Source organism: Bubalus bubalis, chromosome 9 (assembly GCF_019923935.1).
Source record: "Bubalus bubalis isolate 160015118507 breed Murrah chromosome 9, NDDB_SH_1, whole genome shotgun sequence".
Classification (NCBI taxonomy): Eukaryota; Metazoa; Chordata; class Mammalia; order Artiodactyla; family Bovidae; genus Bubalus; species Bubalus bubalis.
This window is the reverse complement of record NC_059165.1, coordinates 50,793,931-50,817,131: the sequence shown is the minus strand read 5'-3', so window position 1 is coordinate 50,817,131 and position 23,201 is coordinate 50,793,931. Positions and strand designations below refer to the sequence as shown.

Here is a 23,201-nt window from a genome sequence, read left to right as displayed (position 1 = left end):
AGAGACTGAAAAACTTCATCAAACTAGATTCTGTAGTCATCATCATGAAGGCAAAGAAAACAAGACTCAAAAGATATACTGAACAAAGTGTCTCAAGACAAAATTCTGAAGGCTGAGCCAAAGTTTTCATCATCTACTGCCCTGCCTTCCTACTCACCATCACTGAACACTAGAGAAAACCTTTCAAATAGGAGGAATGTAAATGAGCAGAAAAGCAGTATGGGTAGTGAAAATGACTCACTCTTTCTTTCTCATAAGGTCATCCTGAGATTGCACGTTGGTTGGTAATCAGTGCATGCTCACTGAATGTCTTCCGTTACTATTATGACCACCATTTTCAATATGGATGCTGACTGTGCCAGGCCAGAGGCCCACCGTAACCCCCTGCACCCCCATCTAACCTCCACATCCCTCCCCGGGAGGTAGGCTATAATCTTCTCTCTCCTTTGGTACCTACACCCAGAGAAACATCAAACTCGGTCTGTTAAATCTACAAAATGTTTTTCAAATGTGTCCTCCCCTTTCCATTGCTACAGTAAGACCCTTGGCCCCAAATGGTCTTCTCTTACCCTGCTCCAGTTTTCAAAATCTTTCTTATCCCTCAAGGGCATCTTTAAATGCTATCACCTTCATGAAGTGTTCCCTGACAGATCCACCAACGCTTAGCTGAAAGTGTTGTTTCCTCTCCCTCCAAACCTGCCCTGGCAGATGCCTGCCATCTCGCCCATGAACACTTCCTGCCTTTGCCTGATATGGCTTTGAGCTTTGTAAGAATGGAAATCCCATGGGGAGAATTTAGTTGAAAAAACCATTACATCAAACCCACTTAATAAATTCTTCCTAGAAGTCAGTGCCAGGAACAAATTTGCTCCAACAGATACATTTGTTTATATTTTTTTTATCAGACAGTGAGAACCTCATATGGTTTTTCCCTTTTTACCTCAGGTACCAGGAAGCTTAGAGCTAAATTACAGTAACCACCTCCAGGTGCATGGAAACACTTGTTTATCTACTTCTGTTAGCTGGTCTTTGTTCTATTCTTTTTCACAAAGGCTTTGCAGGAGTAGTTGATTTATACACGCTAAATAAATGTAGCATTATAGCATGTTCTCCTTGACAAACTGAGCATCCTGAAAAGGGGTAAACATCTTATGCCCACACAAATATGTATGTCTCTCTGTTCTATGCTAGACACCAGGTCTGCCCACTTGGAGTTTACAGTCACTACATCATGATCTTCTGAAGCTACTGCAGAGTCTTTAAAAATCCCCAAAAGTTTAGGTCTCTGATCTAGAAGGCCCATAACTTTAAGAATCTGCCTCCAAAACTTAAGACTCTTTGGAGGCAGCAGGAATTCTTATACTAACACGGCCATTACCAGTGTCAGCATAGCATAGCTGGCTCATCCTAGACTTAACATTTTAGAACAAGAAGGCACCTTATTCAATTTAACCTTATAAATGGGGGAACCAAGAGGAGAAATGGCTTATTTAAGGACACATTACAAGCTCATGGCAGGCTCAGGTTTCCTGACTCCTAATCCAGTTTTGATCTCTTCTCTCACTGCTCCGTGGCCTGTGACTTCCAGACACTCCTTGGAGCAACTCCAGCTCCACACCTTCCCTTCTCTTTATCACTCCCCACACCTAAGAAACCCAGTGGTCCTTCATATTGCCTTAAGAAAGGCCTCTGCACTCTGTTGACAGCATCCAGGGCTTTTTCTTTGGCTTTTCACTTAGAATTTCAGTGGTTTTTGACAACTGGAGGCAGGAGGAAGGCTGTGAGCAAAGGATGGCAGTTGGGTAGGTGATTAATCACTGCACAGCAATTAATCTGAGATTGAAGTTGCACACAGGGAAGGGTGGCAATAAACCTGACACATATTTGCCACTCATACTCCTGTCCCTTAAAAGTCAACTTTCCCAAAGCCCATTCTCACTATGTGTTACCATGAATATATGACTATCTCATCTCTAAGGTTAATTTAAGCCTACCTTCTGGATCTACTCCAAAACTATACAGATTCCTAAGGTGTTCTGAACAGAAACAAAGTGGGGCTGAGGCCAGGCTTCCTGGCCCCTCACAGCTGCAATGATCCAAAACTCCATTCCTGGGACTAAAGACAATGGGATATTTGGAAGATACCTGATTCTTGTGAGAGGGAAGAGACGAGGGAGAGGGAGACAGAATGGGAGGAAGAAAGACAAAGAAAGATTTCATTATCTGATTATTAGTGGTCTGATTTATCAGGTGCCCAAGGTTACCACATTGCATAGAAAAGCAAAAATTATCATTTAAATAGCTTTTCCTCAGTTACTTCTCTTTGCTCAACCCTAGCAATCATCTCTCCCCTATGTTAGAAGTCATTCATAATTATGAATACAATGCTACAATGCTAATCTATTGCAAAGTATATAATTAAATATAAACCATGCAGAGTTTAATGGAATCAATTAAAGGCTTGTTAGAAAGCAGAGTTGCAGCCCATGCCACTGGCAAATGAGGATCAGGCAGATCTGATCAGTGAAGAGACAGAAAGGAAAATCAGCAAGAGATGGCAGGATAGTTCACTTGAGAATAATTTAAATATCAAGAGTGAAAAAAAAAAGCCTTTGGGTAAAACAGTTATGTTTTGGGATATTTTTGAAAACTGAGCCTTTCTAAGAGAGTCCCGAAAAGTCAATCACCAAACACTTCTTTTGTTATGTTTAGTCTATGACTTAGTGCACGGTTGCAGTTATAACCTTAGCTTCTTAACTAAAAAGTGAAAATAAACTTAGTTTCATCATTTCCAGTTTCATTGTAAAGGTAAGTTACCATCAAAATTTTTTACTGTGAAATTTTACACCCCTGCTTTCTGTGCATTTATTTACTTTGTGTCTTTTCTCTAATACTAACTGTCCTCAGGTAAGAAGACCTCCTGAGGGTTCCATGGTCCTCAGTATAGTAATTGCCACCTCTCTGAATTATGCATCCTCAGCCACATCCATCTGATGGATTGAGACACACAGGTAATTACTTGTAACACAGCCAACATGACTGAGCCTTATCAGGCACTGTCCAAGTGTCCCGTGTGAGGAAGCAGAGGCATGGGCAAGTATAAAAATTTCCCGAAGTCACACAGCTAATAAGTGACGGGTGGCACTGAGTTTACAATGTGTGTTGGCTGCAAAGACCACATTCTTTTCCATGATGCCACAAACACATCATGTACATCTGGACTTAACTTTGTGAGGGAAAGTATACTGATTCTCCTTAAGGAAGGAAAGATGTTTCTAGGAGAGTCCTTGAGCCTGCACTCACCTGGATGTATTTAGGTTCCGATAGAGCTGTCCAAGGGACTCCAGCAGCCTCCCCTCCATCTCCCGGTCTCTGAGTTGCTGAGCCAGTGTCAGCCAGTGCTCGTGGTAGGTGATGCATGCCTCGGGGTTTGGGGACACAGAGCTGTAGAAATGGCAGAGGGATTTGGTGACCTGAAGCTGACCTGAACATAAAGCAGGAACATGGATGAGATGACTGGAGACAGGACAAAGGAAAAAAATGTCCTCTAACACTTTTCTCTAAAGCATCTCAGCAGCACAGGACATACTCACTCTTCAGGTGTTGATGCCTTAAGCCAAACAGCAATGCCATTTCATAACAAAAGCGGCCACTAGCCAGCTGGCGTCCATACACCTGGACCTGAGCCAACCAGAGAAGCACCTGTACTAATTCCATGTCTGTCTCCATGCTGGCCTGGAGTGTAGAATAGAGTTGCACAGACTGTAGAAGATAGTTCCTGGCCGGCTGCTGAGGCCAGGACTTAAGGGTCAGATGGCCAAGATTGGCCAAAGCCACTGCCTGGTTGCGCACATCCCCTACCTCCTGGGCTCTGTTCAAGGCCCGAAGATAGCTCTTGGCTGCCCTGTTTACCCTGCCTTCACCTTGAAGTGCAAGTCCCATGAGGTTATAGACCACTCCTTTGTGGATAACACTCTCTGTCTCCTTCAGGGAGTATAAGAATGGCTCAAGGATGTCCAAAGCCTTCTTTGGCTGGCTGGATAAGAGATAGGCCCATGCCAAGCAGAGGGAAGACTCAAAAGCTTCCTGCTCACTCAGCAGCTGGCCTAGCATCAAAGCTTGGCTCAGGTAGTGGATGGCACCATCAGGAGATCTGTGTTGGAGGTACACTTTGGACAGGATGAGACACAGGACCCTCTGTGTGCTCCAGTCCGCCTGTTCCTCACAGGAAGTCAGTGCCTGCCTGAGTGCCGGGCAAGCCAGGGAAGAAACTTCACCCCAGCTTGGGGAGGAGATGCCAAGGAGCTTGGTGGTGTTCTGCAGGACCAGGTGGACCTGCCAAATTGGAAGGGCCATCCCTTGGACACTCGGAGTTCCACGCAGCCGGACAGAAGCCACTGCAAGGTGTGGCAGATATTTCTTGTCATAGAGAAAACTCAAGATGGTGGCTGCAGCATCTGAGGTGAGAGGGTGTCCAGAGAGGAGCTGCAGGCGCTCGGCAAAGGGCAGGACCTCATCATGCCGGCCAAGGCTTAGGAGCAATCGGATGGCCAGAAAGCAGGCCCTGGCCTCCAGGGGGCAGCTGCCGGACACGATGCCCTGTCTCAGCACATAGGCCACCACATCCAGCTCGCTCTTGGCACTGTACTCCCGGTCAGGCAGGCAGGCCAACAAGGTACCTGCCTTCTCCAGCAAGGATGAGCCTTTATGCCTCAGCCTCTGTCTCAAGTAGATGGCCGCCAAATTGATGTACAGGGCAGCCACCAAGGACAGATCCTTAAATGCCCCGTTGAGAATGTGGATGGCCTCCTCAAAGTACACCCTGGCCTGAGAGAGTTTGACCTTCCTGACACTTAACCGACCCAGGAGGAAGCAGAGCCGGGCGTGGGCCCAGGTCATGTGGCTCCGCTTGGCCCACTTCCTCGAGGCCTCCAGGTAGGCCATGAGCTCGTCCTCCTCAGAGTAACTATAAAAGGAAGACGTGAGGAAAGAGAAGGAAAAATCATAGAGGCTCTTAAAGTGGTCAGCATAACCCTCATGATCCAGAAAAGCCAATATGGGGGCAAAGTTCTCAGCCTCCTCCTCCTCCTGACCAGTGTTCAGGTTCATGAGCAATTCTGGGTCATCGAGGTCATCAGGCTCTGGCAGATGATAGGTGTCTGAGGCAGCTGAAAGGAGCTCTTCCTCCAGACTGGAGTCCTCAGAGCTGCTGGACTGTCTGGAGCCCATGGCCTGATGCTCCTCCCAGGCTCCACCAGGCCGGGTCTGCTTGAAGCCTTCGGACTGGGACACTGTAAGGGACGGGCAGAATTGAGCAACACTAAGTACCTGCAACTATGGTGGCCAGCTCTTGGCAAGAGGACAAGATTCTGTCCCATAGGACTGGAGGTCTGGTTCAGCATGATCTCTACTCACCGCTCAGATCGTTCGGAAGACTCTGGATGGATTCAAACCCACCTGGATAGAGATGAAGGACAGACCTGAGTTAGGTCAGAATGGTCCAGCATGCCTATGCCTGCATGCGTTCCCTGGACCAGTGGCCCCTTGGAAACTTTGTGTTTCAGACCAACTGCCGTCCCTAAAGTACAAGACAGCATCTCCCCTTCACCATCAGTGCTGCGGGGACCTAAAGATTATCTGGTTTAACCCACTCACCATACAGTTGAGAACTGAGGTAGAAATGAGAACAGAGTCAGAGAAGAAAAGACAGAAACAGGAGCTCTATGCCAAGAAGTGTGAGTATGCAGGGCAGCAGTGATGACGGAATCTTAAGGCCCAAATCTTTCAGTGAGTCTATGACAGAGCAGCACACTTTTGGCATGTGGCATTGCCTCTAGTTTCCATGTGTACAGCCTTCCTTCTTCCTTCCTCTGTCATCCACCCATTCAACAGACAGATTCAGTGTGCACAATGTGCTTTGTAAATTTGATAGGATGAGGTGACTAAATGTCAATAATTAAGAAAAGAAGGTAAAGAAGCATCTGAGGTTCCTAAGTCTTGTTCCCTGAAGTACTGTGGTGGGATGAGGTGGGAGAAAGCACAATCTCTAGTAGTTTTAGACATTTTGAATTTATAGTAATTGAAGGAGCTCTAGCAGAGAATGAAATAGATCTGTAGCCAAGGAGAAAAGGGGAGACTTGCAAACATGGATTTGTGACTGACACTATGTCACAAAGAATGTCTCAAAGTCCCAAAAGAAGGATTTGCAGGGAAAAGCAAAGCAGGTGGAGGAGGAGTGGTTACAGGAGATTTGTGAATGAGCTGGGAAAACATCAGCATTTTACTGGCAGATGAGAGCCAATCCAGGAGACTGGAAAGGCAGAGAGAAAAGAGGAGTCATGGAGACCAGGGTGGTTTATGGTGCAGCCATCTAACAGTGACATAAGTGAAACAAGGTAAGTGAACAAAAGTGAACAAGATAACAAAAGTGAACACATTTCAACGTGTTCAAAAGTGAACAAAAGTGAAATAAGAGAAGGTGAGAACCAAAAAGATGACCTTGGGGTTGGCAGCAAAGAAGTTGACCCCCTTGGCCAAAGTAGCCACAGTGGAGCTTATGGAGGTGAAGGCCAGGTTTGTGCTCCATAGAACAGGGGCTGCTAGAAAAAAGATTCTACCTCTTCCTGGCAAAGAAGCAATAGCCAGCCACCTGTGCCCCTACTCTGAGCTCTCCAGTGAACTTTGAGGGTAGCAGGCCCCTCACCAAGTGAAGCCTCCACTTGCTATTCTCAGGAGAAGGTTTCTTCTGTGAGTGTCATTGAAGGTACTTGATATCTGCAACCCCCAAAGGTCATACAGCCAAACACAGCAGAGCTAGAGAGCTGGACTCTGGGTTCCTGCACCTGTCCCTCACTGATGTTGTGGGACACGTGCCTGCCCCACCGCAACCATTTCTCTTTAGGCCAGGACCCCCAAGAACACAAATAATGCAGGAATTTTTAAAAAATGCTTCCTCTCAGAGAAAGAATTACAGGGCATAGGCCTTGGGAGAGTTGGAATTTACCGACAGGATGCCCCTTCTGCTGGTTGCCTTGGTGCCAGGGACAACCTGTGAAGCCATGAAGTGCAGCCCGCCACCCAGCAGAGATGCACCCTTGGTCTGTAGATAAGAGCTAATGGGCTGTGTGAGACCTGTCCCTGGATCTCCCTCAACCACTGGGTCAACAGTTGGCAGATACCCTGGATCCAAGTCTGCAGCCACCCCTACCTCCAAAGCAGGCCCCTAATCCTTGATTTTCAGACCTTGGCTCCAAACTACCAGGCTACATTCATAACTTCAGCTTCCTGGTTCAGCTTGGTGCAGCAGTGTGATCTGCCTGTAGTAAGAAAGTGCTGCCAGGGCTGGTGCTGATACCTGGGCAAGGTGCTAATCACAAATGTTCCTGTGCCTGGAGAAAGTTTCTAACTCCCACTTCTGCTCCAGAGGCTAGCCTGTGAGTACTTCTGCAGAATCTCTGGCCATACCCATGAAATGTGTGCCATCTAATGTGGCCACAAAGGAGTGGACACAGCATCCCCATCACTAAAGAGATAGGAGAAACAGGACTCCTTCCTCAAACCCTGTCATTGGATGAAGCACTTCTTGACACAGAGCAGGGGACCCCTCACAAAGTAAGGGAAAGGAGTGTCATTCATTCACTCAGTCAGTCATTCAGACACCACTGAAACTGTGCTAGGTACTGAGGCTCCTCACTCACCCAAGGCTGACATATCCAACAGTCCAAAGTCATTTTGTGTCAGGGGCAATGTGGTGAAGTAGGAATTGTCCTGACTAGAGGACAGGGGAGGGCAGTTCTTATCCTGGTTCAGGCACTAATTCACTTGGGCCTCAGCTTCCTAATCTATAAAATGAGAGAAGTCATTTCTTAGGGTCTTTCCAGCTATAATGTTCTATGGCCCCACCTTTATTATTGTGGGGCCAGACCTACTTCAGCCCTAGGAGGAAGACCCTCAGCCACAACCCAGGAAGCTTTCTTCTCCAGTTTAGAATGGAAGGTTCAATATGGCCAGCCTCCCATTCTATAGCTGAATTGATTTCATTACATCTCATAGTTTTTAGGCACCAAGTCCCTTGTGACTTTAGAATCATCTGAAATCCAAAGTGAAAATGCTGCTAATCAAATATGACCCAGGTCATCTACTGAACCGTGATCACAGCCCCACATACATGCATGTGATTAGACTTTAGAGATACTGTACTTTTTGGTTAGGAACAATTCCTTAATCTTGAGGAGTTTGGGCTTTCTCAGGGCAGGGGGGGCAGTTGAGAAGCAAATACTCACTAAGCTGGTAGACAGATGTTATGTCAGTCTGAGCAAGTGTGCGGAGGAAGCTGACACACTCAGCTTTCCTGTCACTTCCCAGGAACCCGAGAGAGCATTTTTCCTCATCACTGAAAAAGGCAGAGTTCTTGCTCCTGTGTTGAGGCAAAAGACATGGACACAGATCAGTGCAAGGTTTCAGACACGACCTCCTCTCTTCACCCTAGAATGCAGTGAAGGACACAGAGAAGCCATCAACCTACACAGTCAGAGCTGAAATCTGTATAATGCTCTTATTTATACATCAAAGAAGAGCTGGAGGCACCTCATCTGTGCAGAACCGACCTATGTGGTGGCTGAAGAAGTGGCACATGAAAACAACCCTCCAATTAAATCTCCATCTCTCAAGAAAAACAAAACCCCTTCCTTCAACCCCTACCCATTCTGTGAGACCACATGGTGACCATTTCTAAGGAAAAAAATAGGAACTGGCTGTCCTAAATGCAAGGGTTGGAAAAGGACCATTAAAAGATGTTTCTTTGACAGATTATTTCAAGAAAACACTCAGGACTGATGACACAATTTAGAGGAACAACGGACAAAGCTTGACTATAGTCAGAAGAAACCCTTCACAGCTGATATTGACATCAGATTCCATGACACAGCACAATAGTGTTATGCACCATAAAGAGAGAGAAAGAAGGCTAAGGCATGGGAAGTGGGTAGAAGGAAGGCCAGAGGGCTAGAAGAAATGATCATAAATAATAGAGCTCTGTATATTCACTTTACTGTATAAACTAATTGTTAAAACCAATTTGTCAGCTGGATACCTGTCATAAATCAAAGAACATGAAAACTAGAAGTGCCTTGGAAAGTATTCAGTCCAGTATCCATCTAGACAACATTTAATAAATATCTCTTTGTTCCCAATATATTTTTAACTTCAGAATCCAGCTTTAAAACAAAAATAACTTGGAAGCCCAAGTGTTAATACCAGCTAATACTTTGCGGGGGCTGTTTATTATGAATCAGCTACTCATTTAATGCATGCAGTTGCCCTATGATGCATATACTATTCTTATTCCCTTTTTACAGAGGAAGAGACTGAGGTACAAAAAAATAAAGTCTGTGCTTAGGTAACCGTAAAGCAGGATATAAGAGGAGCTTCTTTACTTCAAGCACAGTTAAGGGAGGGGCTGGGATGCAGTGCCATGGTCTGCCACTTACCCATTGTCTCTATAGCTCAGGTAAATGCAGTTTGAAAGTCAGCCACTTTAGTGGCTATTTTCTAGTTGAGAAAACTAACCACTAATGTGAACTGCTCAAGGTCACAACTCTGATTAGAAGCAGAACTGGCACTAAAGCTTGTCTTGACATCTATAGCTCTTGACAAAATACTTACATCAGTCAGTTCAGTTGCTCAGTTGTGTCCAACTCTGCTACCCCCTGGGCTGCAGTACGCCAAGCCTCCCTGTCTTATGGAACCCCTATCTCTCTGGCTTGACCTCCAGATTCTCCCCAGAAGTTTAAGATATTCCATTCTTAAAAGAGCATGTAATTGAATTCTACATCTAAACTTATTTGAGATAAAAAGAATGATATGATCCCATTCCTTAATTTACTATTTCATTTACTCTTCATAACAACCCTATGATGTAGATATTTTTATTCATATTTGTAGATGAAGATTCAGAAAGGTTTAGTGACATGCTCAAAATTACACAGCTGGAAAGTGGTAAAGCTGAGATCAAAGCTGAGGTCTTCTGCCTCTGTGTCCATTGCCTACGGCTAATATGCTAATGCCCTGAGTCCCAGATACTTAGAGAGAGTCCAAGAAGCTTGACAAATTACATTAGGGCTTGCCGGCAAGGAGATCCTTAGAAAGAGTGTGGTAGGGCTTCTAGAAATACAACAGGCTGAAGCACAGGGCTACTTGCCACCATATACATAGACAAAGCATGGATAAAATCTGATAAACATTTTAACTTTAAAGAGAGAAAGGGAAATTCCTAGGAACCAGAAACAAAAGGAGAAACCAAAGCCAAGTTGGTAAATTAGAGTAGATGGTCCAGAGATGCTGGTGGTTCTCAGCTGGGACATTGGCCCTCAGAGGTGGGGCTGACCTGCTAATACCACTTAGGGACAGAATGTGACTTTGGACCTGTGTGAAGCAGGGAAGCTGAATGGAGCTCCCAAAATAGCTTCGTGTTCCCTATGGCCTAAAATCTAGAAGTGCTGCAACTTCTATAAAAGGAGATTGGAAACTTCTCATAACCTGCCAAGAACATGCTTTCTGTCTGTCTGAGTTCCTGGAAAAAATAAAACACCTAGGCTTACACTATTACAAGGTGTGGGATATGAATTTACACTGAACAATGTAGTACCCTATCAGAGAACCAGATCTGAACCACTGAGTTTCTAAGTTTCCAGGGAAAGCAAAGGCCAAAACTGCTCTGCTGGAATGCTTTCTGTAGTCAAGGCTTCAGGCAAAGACCATCTTTTAAAATGTTGAAAGTTCATTCACATAACTGAAAATACAAACCACACAAGAAAATGAACTATTGACACAGAGAGTCAGCAAATGCACAAATGCGTAGATCAACACTACAATAGAACTAACAGTCATCTGAAGATAATTTATAATAAGCATGGTTAAAATAATGAAATAAAAAGAATGAATAGAAGCTACAATGAAAATATGGGACTATAAGAGCAGAAACAGAATATGTGAAAAATAGTAAAATACGAATTTTAGAAGTGAAAATAAAAGCATGGACATTTGGGACCATATGAGTAAAGTTAAACAACAGGTTTAGTCACAACAGAGAAGAAAATTGGTGAAACTGAAGAATGTTCTGAGGAAATCATCCAGAATGTAGCCTGGCATGATAAAAGATGAAAAATATAAAGGAACTGATTAAGCAAGATTGAGTATAGAATGACAAGTCCAACATACCTCTAACAGGAATTCCAGAAGAGAGACTAAAGAGAATGAGAGAGAGGCAATATTCAAAGGAAGAATGACTGAGCATTTTCCAGAATTGAAGAAAGACATGAGTCTTCAGATTGAAGAAGCACACCAAGTCCTAAGCAAAATAAATAAAAATAATACAATTTAAACATGATTTCCATTTCATTAAGGTTATAAGTCTTTTTGGATTTTCTATTTCTCCTAATCATTCTTTCTGGGTTCAATTATCAATTAATTATTCAACTCATGGAATAAAAGAGTTAAATATAAAGGATAGGAACATAAATTAATGAAATAAAAGCAGAGTAGAAAAATTAGAAAGGTAAATATGAAATTAATGAAATAGGAAACAAACAATAAAGATGGTCAGCAAAAGAAAAAATGGTTTTTGGAAAAGACTAATAAGATTGACAAAACTCTGGAAAAATGGATTTGAAATTTTATATTAATAATTAATTTTCACTCTACACTTTGAAGATATTATTCTACACCTATGTAAATGATCATTCAAGAGTATATTTTAAGTATCTTAAAGAGATGGAAAGCATTTACCAACTCACAGATCTCCACTGAAATATCTACCTAGAGGTGTACATGATGGAGAAGGAAGCGGAAACCTGCTATAAATAATAGGATATATCAAAGCTAGATATATTACGGTACAATTGCAAAACATCAATAACAAAACAAAACCTTAACAAAAACAGTGAGATAAAAGCTACCTACTGCAAAGAAATGGTTATGAAACAGCAAACTTCTCATCAACAAAAATAGATGCCACAAGAAATGGAATTATAAAGAAGACACAGATAAACAATAAGAATAAAAGAGGGGATTAACAAAGAAATTTTTTAACATTTAATACCATGAAATATTGGCTTTTCTCCTATTCTCTTATATCTGGTTTCAAGTACATTAATCTTTCAATCTTGTTTATTTCTAAATGTAAGCATTTGAGTATATAAATTTCTTGTAAGTAACACTTTATGAAAATGAGCTATATCTTTTACAACATGAATAAATCTTAAATTTATAATGTTAATTGCAGAAAACGCCAGTTGTAGAAAAAACATTTATATAAAATTTTAATACACAAAACCATAGTATTTTCATTTATAAACAAATGTCAATTTTTTTAATGTATCAGAATAAAGACTAGAAATTTCAAACAGTGTTGGCCTATAGGATGGAATCAGGATCAGAGGATGGAAGTATGAGGGGGTAAAAAGGCATCTTCAATTATATCTAAAGACTTTTTTTTTCACTTAAAACACACACAAACTCAAACACAAACACATTAAATGCTTAAAAACAAAAAGAGGACAAATGTGGCCTTCTGTCACTCTCAAAAGGGTGATAGCCTTTAAAGTCACTCTTGTCAAACACAAAGACTGTCTATTCAGACAGACCTGCCCAAGGTTTAAGAACGGGTTTTCCAGCTACTGTTGCTGTGAAACTAGGTAGCTGATGTTGAAACCTGAGCTATAAAAAAAGAAACCCACAAAAATTTGCTTCCATGGATAAGCAAGATCCCATTCCCACGTGTCAGAGGCATGACCTAAATCTGACTCAGAAAACAGCTTTGAGAAATTTCATTGTCAATACACAGCCAATTTGGTTAAATCAAAAAATATATGCATGTATGCATACATACATACATATGTTGTAGCAACACTTCAGAGAATAAAAAACCATCAAAGGGAGAGAAGCTGAGAGGAGAGGATGGAGACTTCAGCAAATGCTGGGCCATCTTCAGAGACCTGACCCCAAACACAGACTAAGAGTGACACCCAGTGGCCTGATCACAGGGACAGCACAGCACACAGGGATGGCTGGTTCCTAGTCCACAACATGGCTGCTTCAGGCAGCAGGTTGTTTGTGGGGTTTTCATCCAATTGCTGTGTTTTGAGAGCATCTGTAATCTAGAGAGTGCTTTGGGGGTGTGCATAAACAAGTGCCCCTCCCCTCTCCCTCTGCCACTCTTCTCTGTTTCCTGTCCACTCTCCCCTTCCTTCCCTACCAAATGTGCAATCTTTGGTAAATGGGGTCCCACAGGCGACCAGGTAGAGGCCAACAGGTGACTCTGTGCAAGTAAGGAGAAGGTGTCCTACCACCTCTGTGATACAGGGGATACAGGGGATGATAATCTGCAGGATGAGTGCATCCTGTGCAACTAAGCCAGCTAAAATGTGATGATCAGATTAATTTAGTGGTACTGGGTTATTGTCATTTGAGGCATGGTATGAGGTTGTTGTTTAGTTCTTAAGTCATGTCTGACTCTTTTGCAATCCCATGGACTGTAGCCTGCCAGGCTACTGGAGTGGGTTGCTATTTCCTTCTCTGGGGGAACTTCCCTCCTGACCCAGGCATCGAACCTGTGTTTCCTGCATTGACAAGCAAATTCTTTACTGCTGAGCCACCAGGGAAGCCCATGGTATGAGGTACAAAAGTCCAATATAATTGATGAAATCTGACACCTACCCTCAATAGCCTATTTAATGGCCTCTCAAAGATTACCACCCACAACAGTAACAGCAATAATAAGAGTTAATGCATATTGATCATAATACACACACACACACCCTCATACACACTATGCCAGACACCATTCTAAGGGATTTACATGTAGCTCATTTCAACTCAAGACAATCGTATGGGCAAATACTAACACTATGTATTTTGCAGATGAGAAAACTAAAGCTTAGAGAAACAAATTAACATATCCGAAGTCACCCACTGGTAAGCTAATGGAGACACAGGATGTGCTCCTGTGACTATAAAGGACTATCAGGAAATCTGGCTCTGAAACTCTTTATTACTGAGCTATGCTACTTTCCAATGACCAGTGACCTCCTCATGACCAATGACTTCTCAATGATCAATCTCAAAGCCCTTTCACAGTGTTAAGCATCCCCCAATCTCCCACATGGCTAGTAGTTCCTCCTTCTTAGTTGTCTCCTTCACTACCTTCTTTCTTTCTCTGCTCTGTAAATGGTTCTTCCCATTTACAGAGCATTTACATTGGCATTTCATTCCTCTTATAGAGGTACCTGGGTTCCCACATGTTTGTGTAGGGAAAATTACCTTCTCTCCCCTCTCCCTACAAAGGAAAAAGCTTGTTCTTGGCTCACTCTCCTTAGTGGCTCTTTCAGTGAGGGAAGGAGTTCCAGTCTGAGTGTTCAGAGCCTAAGGCATTGCTTGGGCCATGTTTTCCCCCACGTGGAGGGCTACAGTGTCTCAAGTTTAGCCACCTACTTGGTGTTTCCTCTAGTACTTCCTGGACCCAGGCTTTTCACTATTTCCTATCCCAGTGCAAGATGCTCACCCAGAGAGACTTGGAGGTATTCTAGGACTCTATGACAGGGTGGCTGGAACAGCCTTGCCACCTGCTGCTGACTGGTCACATGGTAGCTCTGTGCCTCAGAACCAAGCCTTTTGGATTTAAGGCAGGAAACAGTAAAAGAGGCACTCCGTCATCCTGGCCAACACTGACTTCCCACACTGAACTTTCAGCAGATAGACCTACGTGAGAGGGAACTCTCTCCATTTACTAAGCAGTAGTCTACAGGTCCCTGTGCATGCACTCCCTTGATGGGGCCCCTTGATTGGATGGGAAGGTCTAAAAGCAGGCCTTGAGTTTGGAGGGTTGTGCTTCTCCCCTTGCACAGAGGAAGGCCTCAATGACCACCTACTGAAATGAACTGACTCCTTCCCTGGTCACTCGTCTTTCCCTTCCTATCACTCTTCATGTTGTCTAGGTTGTCAGAATGTGCTCTTATGGCTTTGTGTTACTAGGAAGCCCTGAAGCTCATCTGCAACCTGCACAGAATGGGACAGGACCACTGGGGAAAGTGGCCCTGCTCCAGCACATCCCAGATGGTCTATCTGTCATACTTACACTGGGGAATAAGAATCAGGATCTATGATCCTGGTGGGGACAAAGCCCACTTCTCCTGAGAGCGCTGACTTCCCAATGAACCACTGAAGCCCAGGAATGACAAAGCCGATGATCTCAATGCTTTCTCCCTGGTGGAAATTCAGCTCGTCCTTTTCTTCCCTCTCATATTCCTTCCAGGCCTTACATTTTCCTCTGCCTGTGGGAAAACAGCACACAGGTCAACCAAATAAGGCAGAAACAGCTGAGCCACTCACTAGCTTCCAATGTAATATGAAATGAAGTGTTCCCAAGACTTTAGAACATTAAAGACCAGTGAAATTTCTCCCCCCTCTTCAAAAAAAAAAAAAAAAGAAAGAAATTGGCAGGAATGATCCAGGGTAACTGGCTTTTCATTTGGCCAATCTAGGAAATTCAAAAAAGGAAATATCATCTACTTTTACCATTGTTTTATAAAAGAAACTTTAACAAATGTAGGAAATATAATCTCAGAATACTAGGTATTTCTTAAAACAGAATAAAGGCAGCTTGTGTAAAACTGGAAAGCTCACTATATTGTCCTTCTTTGTCTTATTTGCCATTACCATGCAAACACTTCATCATGGTTAGCACAGATCTACAGACCAGGGTGCGGACCACTGTAGGATCTCTCCACTTCTTTCTGGCTCCTTTGGCCATTATGACCGTCCAACTCCCTAGCTGTTGATTGTGTCTTCAAAATCAGAAGTTCCCACTGCTTTGGGGGTTAATAGTATCTACCATGAGTTAAACACTTACAATGTGATAAAACTGTACTAAATGATTTATAGATGTCACTTAGTTTAGTTCCCATGACAAATCTGAAGTTGGTTTTACAGTAACCTCACTTGCTATTGAGGAAGTTGTGGCACATCACGAATAGGCTGAGGTCACACTGGTTTTAAGTTGTAGGGCTAGAATCTGAACCCAGAACATACTTCACTGCCCCATGTTCCTAACTACAAGACCATACTGCCTCAGATAGATAAAATTCTTATTTACGGTCGATTATTGATTAGACCTACTGTCTGGATCTGATAATTCCCTCTGTATATTTTTAAGTGTTATTTGAGCTCAGAACTTTAAAAATTGCACTTTGTGCTAGGTGTGGTAAGGCAGCTCCAGGGATGAAGATGAAAACATTAAATTTTATTATCTAGTAGATATAAGTATACTTACAGATATATGTGTATGTGTTTATGTATATATGTGTGTATGTGTATATATATTTATGTGTGTATATGTATATATAAGTATGTGCATCACAAGCATGCTCAGTCAAGTCCAACTCTTTGTGACCCTATGGATTGTAGCCCGCCAGGCTCCTCTGTCCATGGGATTCTCCAGGCAAGAATACTGGAGTGAGCTGCCATTTCCTTCTCCAGGGAATCTTCCCAACCCAGGGATCGAACCCATGTCTCTTGTGTCTCCTGCATTGGCAGGTGGATTATTTATCACTGAGCCACCTGAGAAGTCCATATATACCCACACATACATAGAGAAATTAACTAAAATGTATGTGTATATTTATGCACATATATGTATGCATGTATTTCATTATTCAACAAATATTTACTGAGCACCCACTATGTGTCAAGAATTCTTAATCTTCCTAAGCACAAAATTCTAAAGGAAATTAGAAAACATTTTGACTAGAGATTGAAAGCAGGCAGCCTGCAGACCACATCTGGCCTACATGGGGCTTCTTTTTCACCCACATATTTTTAAAACCCTACAGTCCCCACCATTTCCTAACATCACCTTCCATTCAGGCCCGCCATGCATCTGTGTGTTCTGCCTGCCCTTGGAAGCATTTATATCTACAGTATAGCCCTGATCTGAGACCTCTCACTTCACAGGCAAGGGAACCCATGTCTACAGATGGTATAACTGGCTTCCCCAAATGGAGTCAACAGCAGGGATAAGACAGGAATTCACATCAACTGACTCCAAATCTGTGGATAAATTAGGAGGCAGAGCAATATTATCTCCCTACTAATACTGTCTTCAAGTCAGCCATACCAATCTGATAGGAGCCTGTCCAATCCCTCTTCCTGGAAAGGCCACAGTTTCCTGGATAATTCTTCAGGAACCACCTGCCAATGGAAACACAGTGTTTGCAAACATGGATTTCAAAAAATTTGAAAAGTGAACAGAATAATTCATTAAAATAACAATGATGGTAATAATGATAAGTATTATTGTCATTTAGATTAATTTTAATAGTGGCAAACATTCATTGAGAACTTACTTTTTATCAAGCATTATGAAAAAGAGGGAAGCTTAAAGGCCTAGGGTATTTTCTAGCTCAGCAATTAGTTTGCCAGTTAAATAACTAACAAAGGATCCCACTCCATTCTACTGTCATACTCTCCGACACACAGGGCCCATGGCCTGGAATCATGTTTAGTGTCACTCTGCTGGAATTTATACTTCCTCCCAGCAAGGATTCTCAGACTTTAGTGTGAAAAACATCCCCTGATATTTAAGGGGAGCTTACATAAATTGAAGATTTTTGGATCCAACCCCAAGAGAGACTGAGAAAGACCAGGGGTGTAAACTTGTAGCAAAATCTCCAAGTGACTCTGGTACAAATGGTCCCCAGTCCCCACAAACACTGAATTGGAGACCAGGCAGTGTATTTCTTCTTTGATGCAATGTCCATTTGAAATTTGGGGTTTTCTCCATTTCATCTAATTGTGCAAATCTTGACTGTTAAAAAAAACAAAAAAGATAAAAAACATCCAGGTTTGTTCCCTCCCTGGCACCATGCATGTCCATATCTACAAATGTGCCTACTCTGTTCTGTGCAGACTTCAGTGTGCTCTGGGACCCTCTCCCAGGATTTGAGTGGCTACTCACTGGTGGAAAGGGAGAAGCAGGGGTTCCAAGGCTGACACTGGCACCAGGCCCCGCTGACCCGTCACCAAGGACACACCTTCCCACTCAGACTCGCCTTCAGCCATCTTCACTGAGATTAACTCATTCTTGCAAAGTGTCAAATACTCCCCTTCCTTCTCAGCTGGCTGAGCCACAGAGCACATGGCTCTGCAGAAGAAGTGACCTGTAGATAATGAGAAAAGCTCTTTCCAAGGAGTAGCAGGAAGTGAAAAGGGAGTATCCACTATGTATATTTCCATCAGAGCCCAAATACTTTTCTTCCTGAAAATAAAGTACACAGTCCAGGGAGAGGTGCTACAGGAGCTCTTTGTGACCCCAGGAAACTGGTACCAGGTTCAAAAAAAAAAAACACTGAGAGGGAATTCACTTAAAATAGGCACCAAAAATTCCAAATAATTCTCAAGAATGAGGTTTAATTGGGACTTCACCTTGAGAAAATATGAAACAAAGTTAGTGAAAATATATTTAAGAGAACTTCAGTTATAATTGCAACCTCATGCTTAATCTTAAGATCAAAAAAGAATAAATTAAGTTGATTTGGGTGAACATAATTTCTCCAACTAAATTTCATAGTTGTACAGTATGAAAGTTTTTCTTTCATGTATGATTCATGTGATACAATCAGAAAGAGAATTATTCTGCAAAATATTCTACAGAAATCTGGCTCTTTCACTGTGTCTATTGAAAGGTTATTGCTGAACCACGAAAGACACCAGGATTCTTGGCCTTCGGAGGAGAAGAATTCAATCTGGGGCCAGAGATGAGGCTTGATCACTTAGAGCTTTTGTGTAATAAAGTTTTATTATAGTATAAAAGAGAAAGCTTCTGACATAGACATCAGAAGAGGGCAGAAAGAGTACCCTCCTATCACTAATCTTACAGGATTAGTCAGAAGGTTTTCAGGAAGGAGAAACTGTCCTCAAGCAGTATACATTGTTGTTGTATAATCCCTGCTGCTGCTGCTGCTGCTGCTGCTGCTAAGTCGCTTCAGTCGTGTCTGACTCTGTGCGACCCCATAGACGGCAGCCCACCAGGCTCCCCCGTCCCTGGGATTCTCCAGGCAAGAACACTGGAGTGGGTTGCCATTTCCTTCTCCAATGCATGAAAGTATAATCCCTAGTACAGAGTTTAAACTGAGTTGTGTAGTTGACTAAGACTAAGGAATGTAGACAAAAAAGCTTGTCCTTTCCTCCTCCTTGAGAATTTCAGACCCCTATCTCCACTTCGAGAGCCCCAGACCCCTATCTCCTCCTTGCGGACCCTGGACTTATCAATCTGCCTAGGAATTGACTCTCTCACTATGATGTCATCAGTTGTTAAACAGTTGGTTGCAGCCTGGATTGATCCTTCCTTGTAAACAGATTAGTGGATGTTCCAAGAAGTTTTCCAATATCACTTTCTTCAATCTCATGAAGTCATGCAAGTTTTGTAAGATCTGCAATTTTATTTTACAATCAAATTATATCATATGCTTGGAATAGTGGTTCTTTAATCTTGGGTGCAATTAGAATAATCTGCAACTTTTGAAAAAATATCAAAGCCTGACCCCCATCTCTGGAGATAAACTGACCCCAGTGGAGCCCTGACATGGACATCTTCTTAAAAATTCTCAAGTGGTTCGAACATCAGACAATCAGTGAGACTGGCCAACAGAGATATTCATGTGATATTGATGTTAAACTGAGACGCTTGAAATAATACTATAACAGGTGGGTTCGTTTGTGAATATTTTCATGTTTGAATGGTTTTTTGCCTCCCTCTGTATCCTATTGCAAGGACTCTGATAACAAATATCCAGATAAGACCCTCATTCCCACCCCTACACCATACTCACCTTCCTGGATCAGGAGTCCTAGGTATATAGTTTCCAGGTGTTTATCATCTATTGACACGTGGATCTCTGTATCCTCAACCAGTCGGCAGTTGAGCCAGTACTTGTGGTCAAAAAGGAGATGCTCCAGACATGTAGATACGTAGCCTAAGTCAAGCCCAACAGGATTCCTCAACAACATGATTCCTGCCATTAGCTGAGCATGAGGGTGAGCAATTTCCCACCTGAATTTCTCCCCAAGACTTTCATCCCTAACCTGACTACATTTAACTGGAATTAGAAGAGCATAGAGAGGTAGCTAGAAATTTTCTAAAACTAATTAGTTCTTCTCAGCATCTGTTTGGAAGTACAAATCATTTTTAAATCATGTTTATTTTCAACATATTATGAGTCTCCATAAACGCAGAATGAGATTATCAAACCAAACTACCTTTCTATAATATACACATAGAGGAATCTCCAAGATTACAATGTTGACTCTGGGGGTTCCTGGTTCGCCCTTAAAGTTCTCCTGACCAAATACAAATTCTTATATCCCTGATGATGCAGTAGCCAGGGAGATTCTCTATGATCCATAAGTGAGTCAGGATTTACTTTAACATTCCTCTGACCTTCCCCTTACCTCATGCCCAGTAAGATCTCACTTGTTAAAACCAGACTGAAAACTATGCAAATTGCAAAACTGTAATGATAATAGATAGTATTTTAAACATTCCTATAAATTTAAATGACTTGTATTAAAATTTTGATTCTTCTCTAGACTTCCTTACTTTCATAAGATGCAAAAACTGTCTTTTTCCATTCTGACTCTGCATTGTACTGATTTAGGCCCTGTGTATCTTCTGTAACAGTGCCTATCGTACTTTAATGTGCACAAAAAATCACCTGGGACATTATTAAAATAGAGATGCTGGTTCAGTAGGTTTAGAGTGGGGCCTGTTGTTGTTCATTTGCTAAGGATTCCATTTTTCTAACAAGCCCCACTTGATGCTGATGCTGCTGGTCCATGGAGCATACTTTGAATAATAAGGATCTCTAATGGTCACAGAAGGAAATGGGTAGAATGGAGAGCAGAAAATCACCCTGACTACAAGAGAAGGATTTATGGCTTCTAGTGAAGAGCCATCTTGACTCTCCTCCCCTACATGAAATCACTTCCTGTGCTTTGCATGGAGCCCAGCATTGTCTAAGAGATGTAAACCATGCATCAATTCAAGAGGCCTCCTCTTGCTTTGTTTGGTTTTGCTTTGCAATTGTAACTTCCCTATCATGAGTTACTCTCCATGGAGATGATAGGTAAACTATTTCCCACCACACTGGTACTGGTGCTGTGCCCCAATATCCTTCTTTACCTTCTAGAAAACCCTGCATCCTGAGGCCCCTTTAACAGACAATTCCCCCATATCTTTCTTTGACTCTTCCAAAAACATGGAACATGGAACTGGAACTATTTTGAACAGCTATTTAGATCCTACCTAAGGCTGGTTTCTTTTTCTTTTTAACCATAAATTTTGAATCTATCTCTATTTTGAATTTTGTGGATGAACAATAACTATTGGGCAGTTTTAAATGATCATCTAATAATCTCTCCTTGAAACAAAGAAGTGCTGCATGTGACATTTCAGTGCAGTACCTGCTTTAGATTTAGTTCCAGGAACTTTGTGATATTTCGATTAGAGCATCCAATTAGGTGCTATCTCTTTTAATTATCAGAGCCACACCAATTCCTTAATGTAAAGCTCTACAAAATGGCTGATCTGAGACACAGGTGCTCCTTTACCTGCCTGCTCCATGTCATACCTAAGTTCAGGTAGGTGGAGAACTTCCAGATTTCCTCCATAGTCTTAAAGGTGATGAGGAACTGGGCTTTCTGGGACTGGATACCCACCAACCTGGCTGAGAGGTCCTGAATAAAGAGAACAGTGAGTCAGTCTGGGATGACAGAAGTATTCTGTGAACAAGTTCACATATGACAACATGCTGTGTATGAACTTCTTTTTTTGAGATATAATTGACATATAACATTGCATTAATTTTCAGTGTGCAATATACTGATTTAACATATGTATATATTGTGAAATGATGACCACAGTAAGTTTAGTTAACATCCACCACCTCATATAATTACAGATTCATTTTTTCTTGTGATGAGAACTTTTAAGATCCATTCTGTTAGTAACTTTCAAATATTCAATATAGTTTGTTAACTACAGTCACCATGCTATATGTTACATCCCCAGCACTTATTTATAACTGGAAGCTTGTACCTTTCAACCACTTTCACCAATTCTGGTGTAGACTTTTTACATCACCAGAAAAACAAAAAGGAAATAACCTAAATGTTCATCAATATGAGACTGGTTAAGATAAATTATGATTCATCCATTCAATGGATACATTATATATTATAAAATTATAATATTATATATCCATAAAAAAGCTCTTTGTGAATTGATATAGGCTCCAAATGTACCCTCTGAATGAAACAACAGCAGCAACAAAAAGAAGCCAAAGTGTAGAACTGTGCACAGAAAATGTTATCTTTTGTGTTTAAAAAAAAAAAAAGTACATGTTAGAGGGTGAAGAATGCATCACAGGAGGCACTTTGGAAGTAAATTCAATCGTGAATCTCTGTTTAATAATTATTTTTATGAAACCAGCAAACAGAAAAACTAAAACATACAAAAATAAAAAGTATCCATAATCCCTCCTCCTAGAGATCATCAATGTTAACAACTTTGTCTATGAACTTTGAACCTTTTATCCCAAACATGAGTTTCTACATAACTATTTTTATATGAATAGAATCACATTACTAAGTTGTTTTGTAATAGTTTGTCACTAAACAATGTTTTATGAACCATTTCTCAAGTCATTAAATAATCTACATTATTTTTAATGGTTATATATGCCGTTGTCACATTAAGATAATTAATTCTTAATGATTTATTATGATTAGACATTTGACTTGTTTTAATTTTTTAACATCCTAAATAGTACTGTGATAAACACCCCATATCTAAATCTTTGCATGCATCCTTGATTGTTTTGACACAAGTAATTCCAAGAAGTGTAATTGGGAACACACATTTTCAATCCTAAAATACAGGAGCCAAGCTACCCTTCAAAAGGCTATACAATTTACACACAAACAGAGCAAGAAGAGACCTGCAACACTTACCTCCTCTTTTTAAAATACCTGAATAAAAAGGCCTGAATCACTGCCCAGACTTGGTTTTCCCCTAAAACATTTCTCTTCTGTTTGTCCAAGCTTCTGGACTTGACTATAACAAGTTATGATCAGAAAGTCCCTCTCCCTCCAGG

At 41.8% G+C, this 23,201-nt stretch overlaps 1 protein-coding gene across 5 annotated transcripts in view; it reads right to left on the bottom strand.

Moving 5' to 3' along the window:
• Positions 1-23,201, bottom strand: part of SH3TC2 (SH3 domain and tetratricopeptide repeats 2) — a 68,688-nt gene that overhangs the window by 27,098 nt on the left and 18,389 nt on the right. For 4 of the 5 annotated variants that reach the window (XM_044947499.2, XM_044947498.2, XM_006052694.4 and 1 more), the window contains exons 4-12: positions 21,678-21,783; positions 19,881-20,024; positions 18,008-18,209; positions 17,168-17,241; positions 15,131-15,326; positions 8,283-8,416; positions 5,416-5,457; positions 3,594-5,291; positions 3,304-3,484 (exon numbers count right to left, since the gene is read on the bottom strand). In XM_044947499.2, coding sequence (XP_044803434.2) covers positions 3,304-3,484; positions 3,594-5,291; positions 5,416-5,457; positions 8,283-8,416; positions 15,131-15,326; positions 17,168-17,241; positions 18,008-18,209; positions 19,881-20,024; positions 21,678-21,783 — 2,777 coding nt within the window. Of the gene's footprint in view, positions 1-3,303; positions 3,485-3,593; positions 5,292-5,415; positions 5,458-8,282; positions 8,417-15,130; positions 15,327-17,167; positions 17,242-17,645; positions 17,957-18,007; positions 18,210-19,880; positions 20,025-21,677; positions 21,784-23,201 lie in introns of those variants that run through there. The other variant, XM_044947501.2, reaches the window with a different exon arrangement.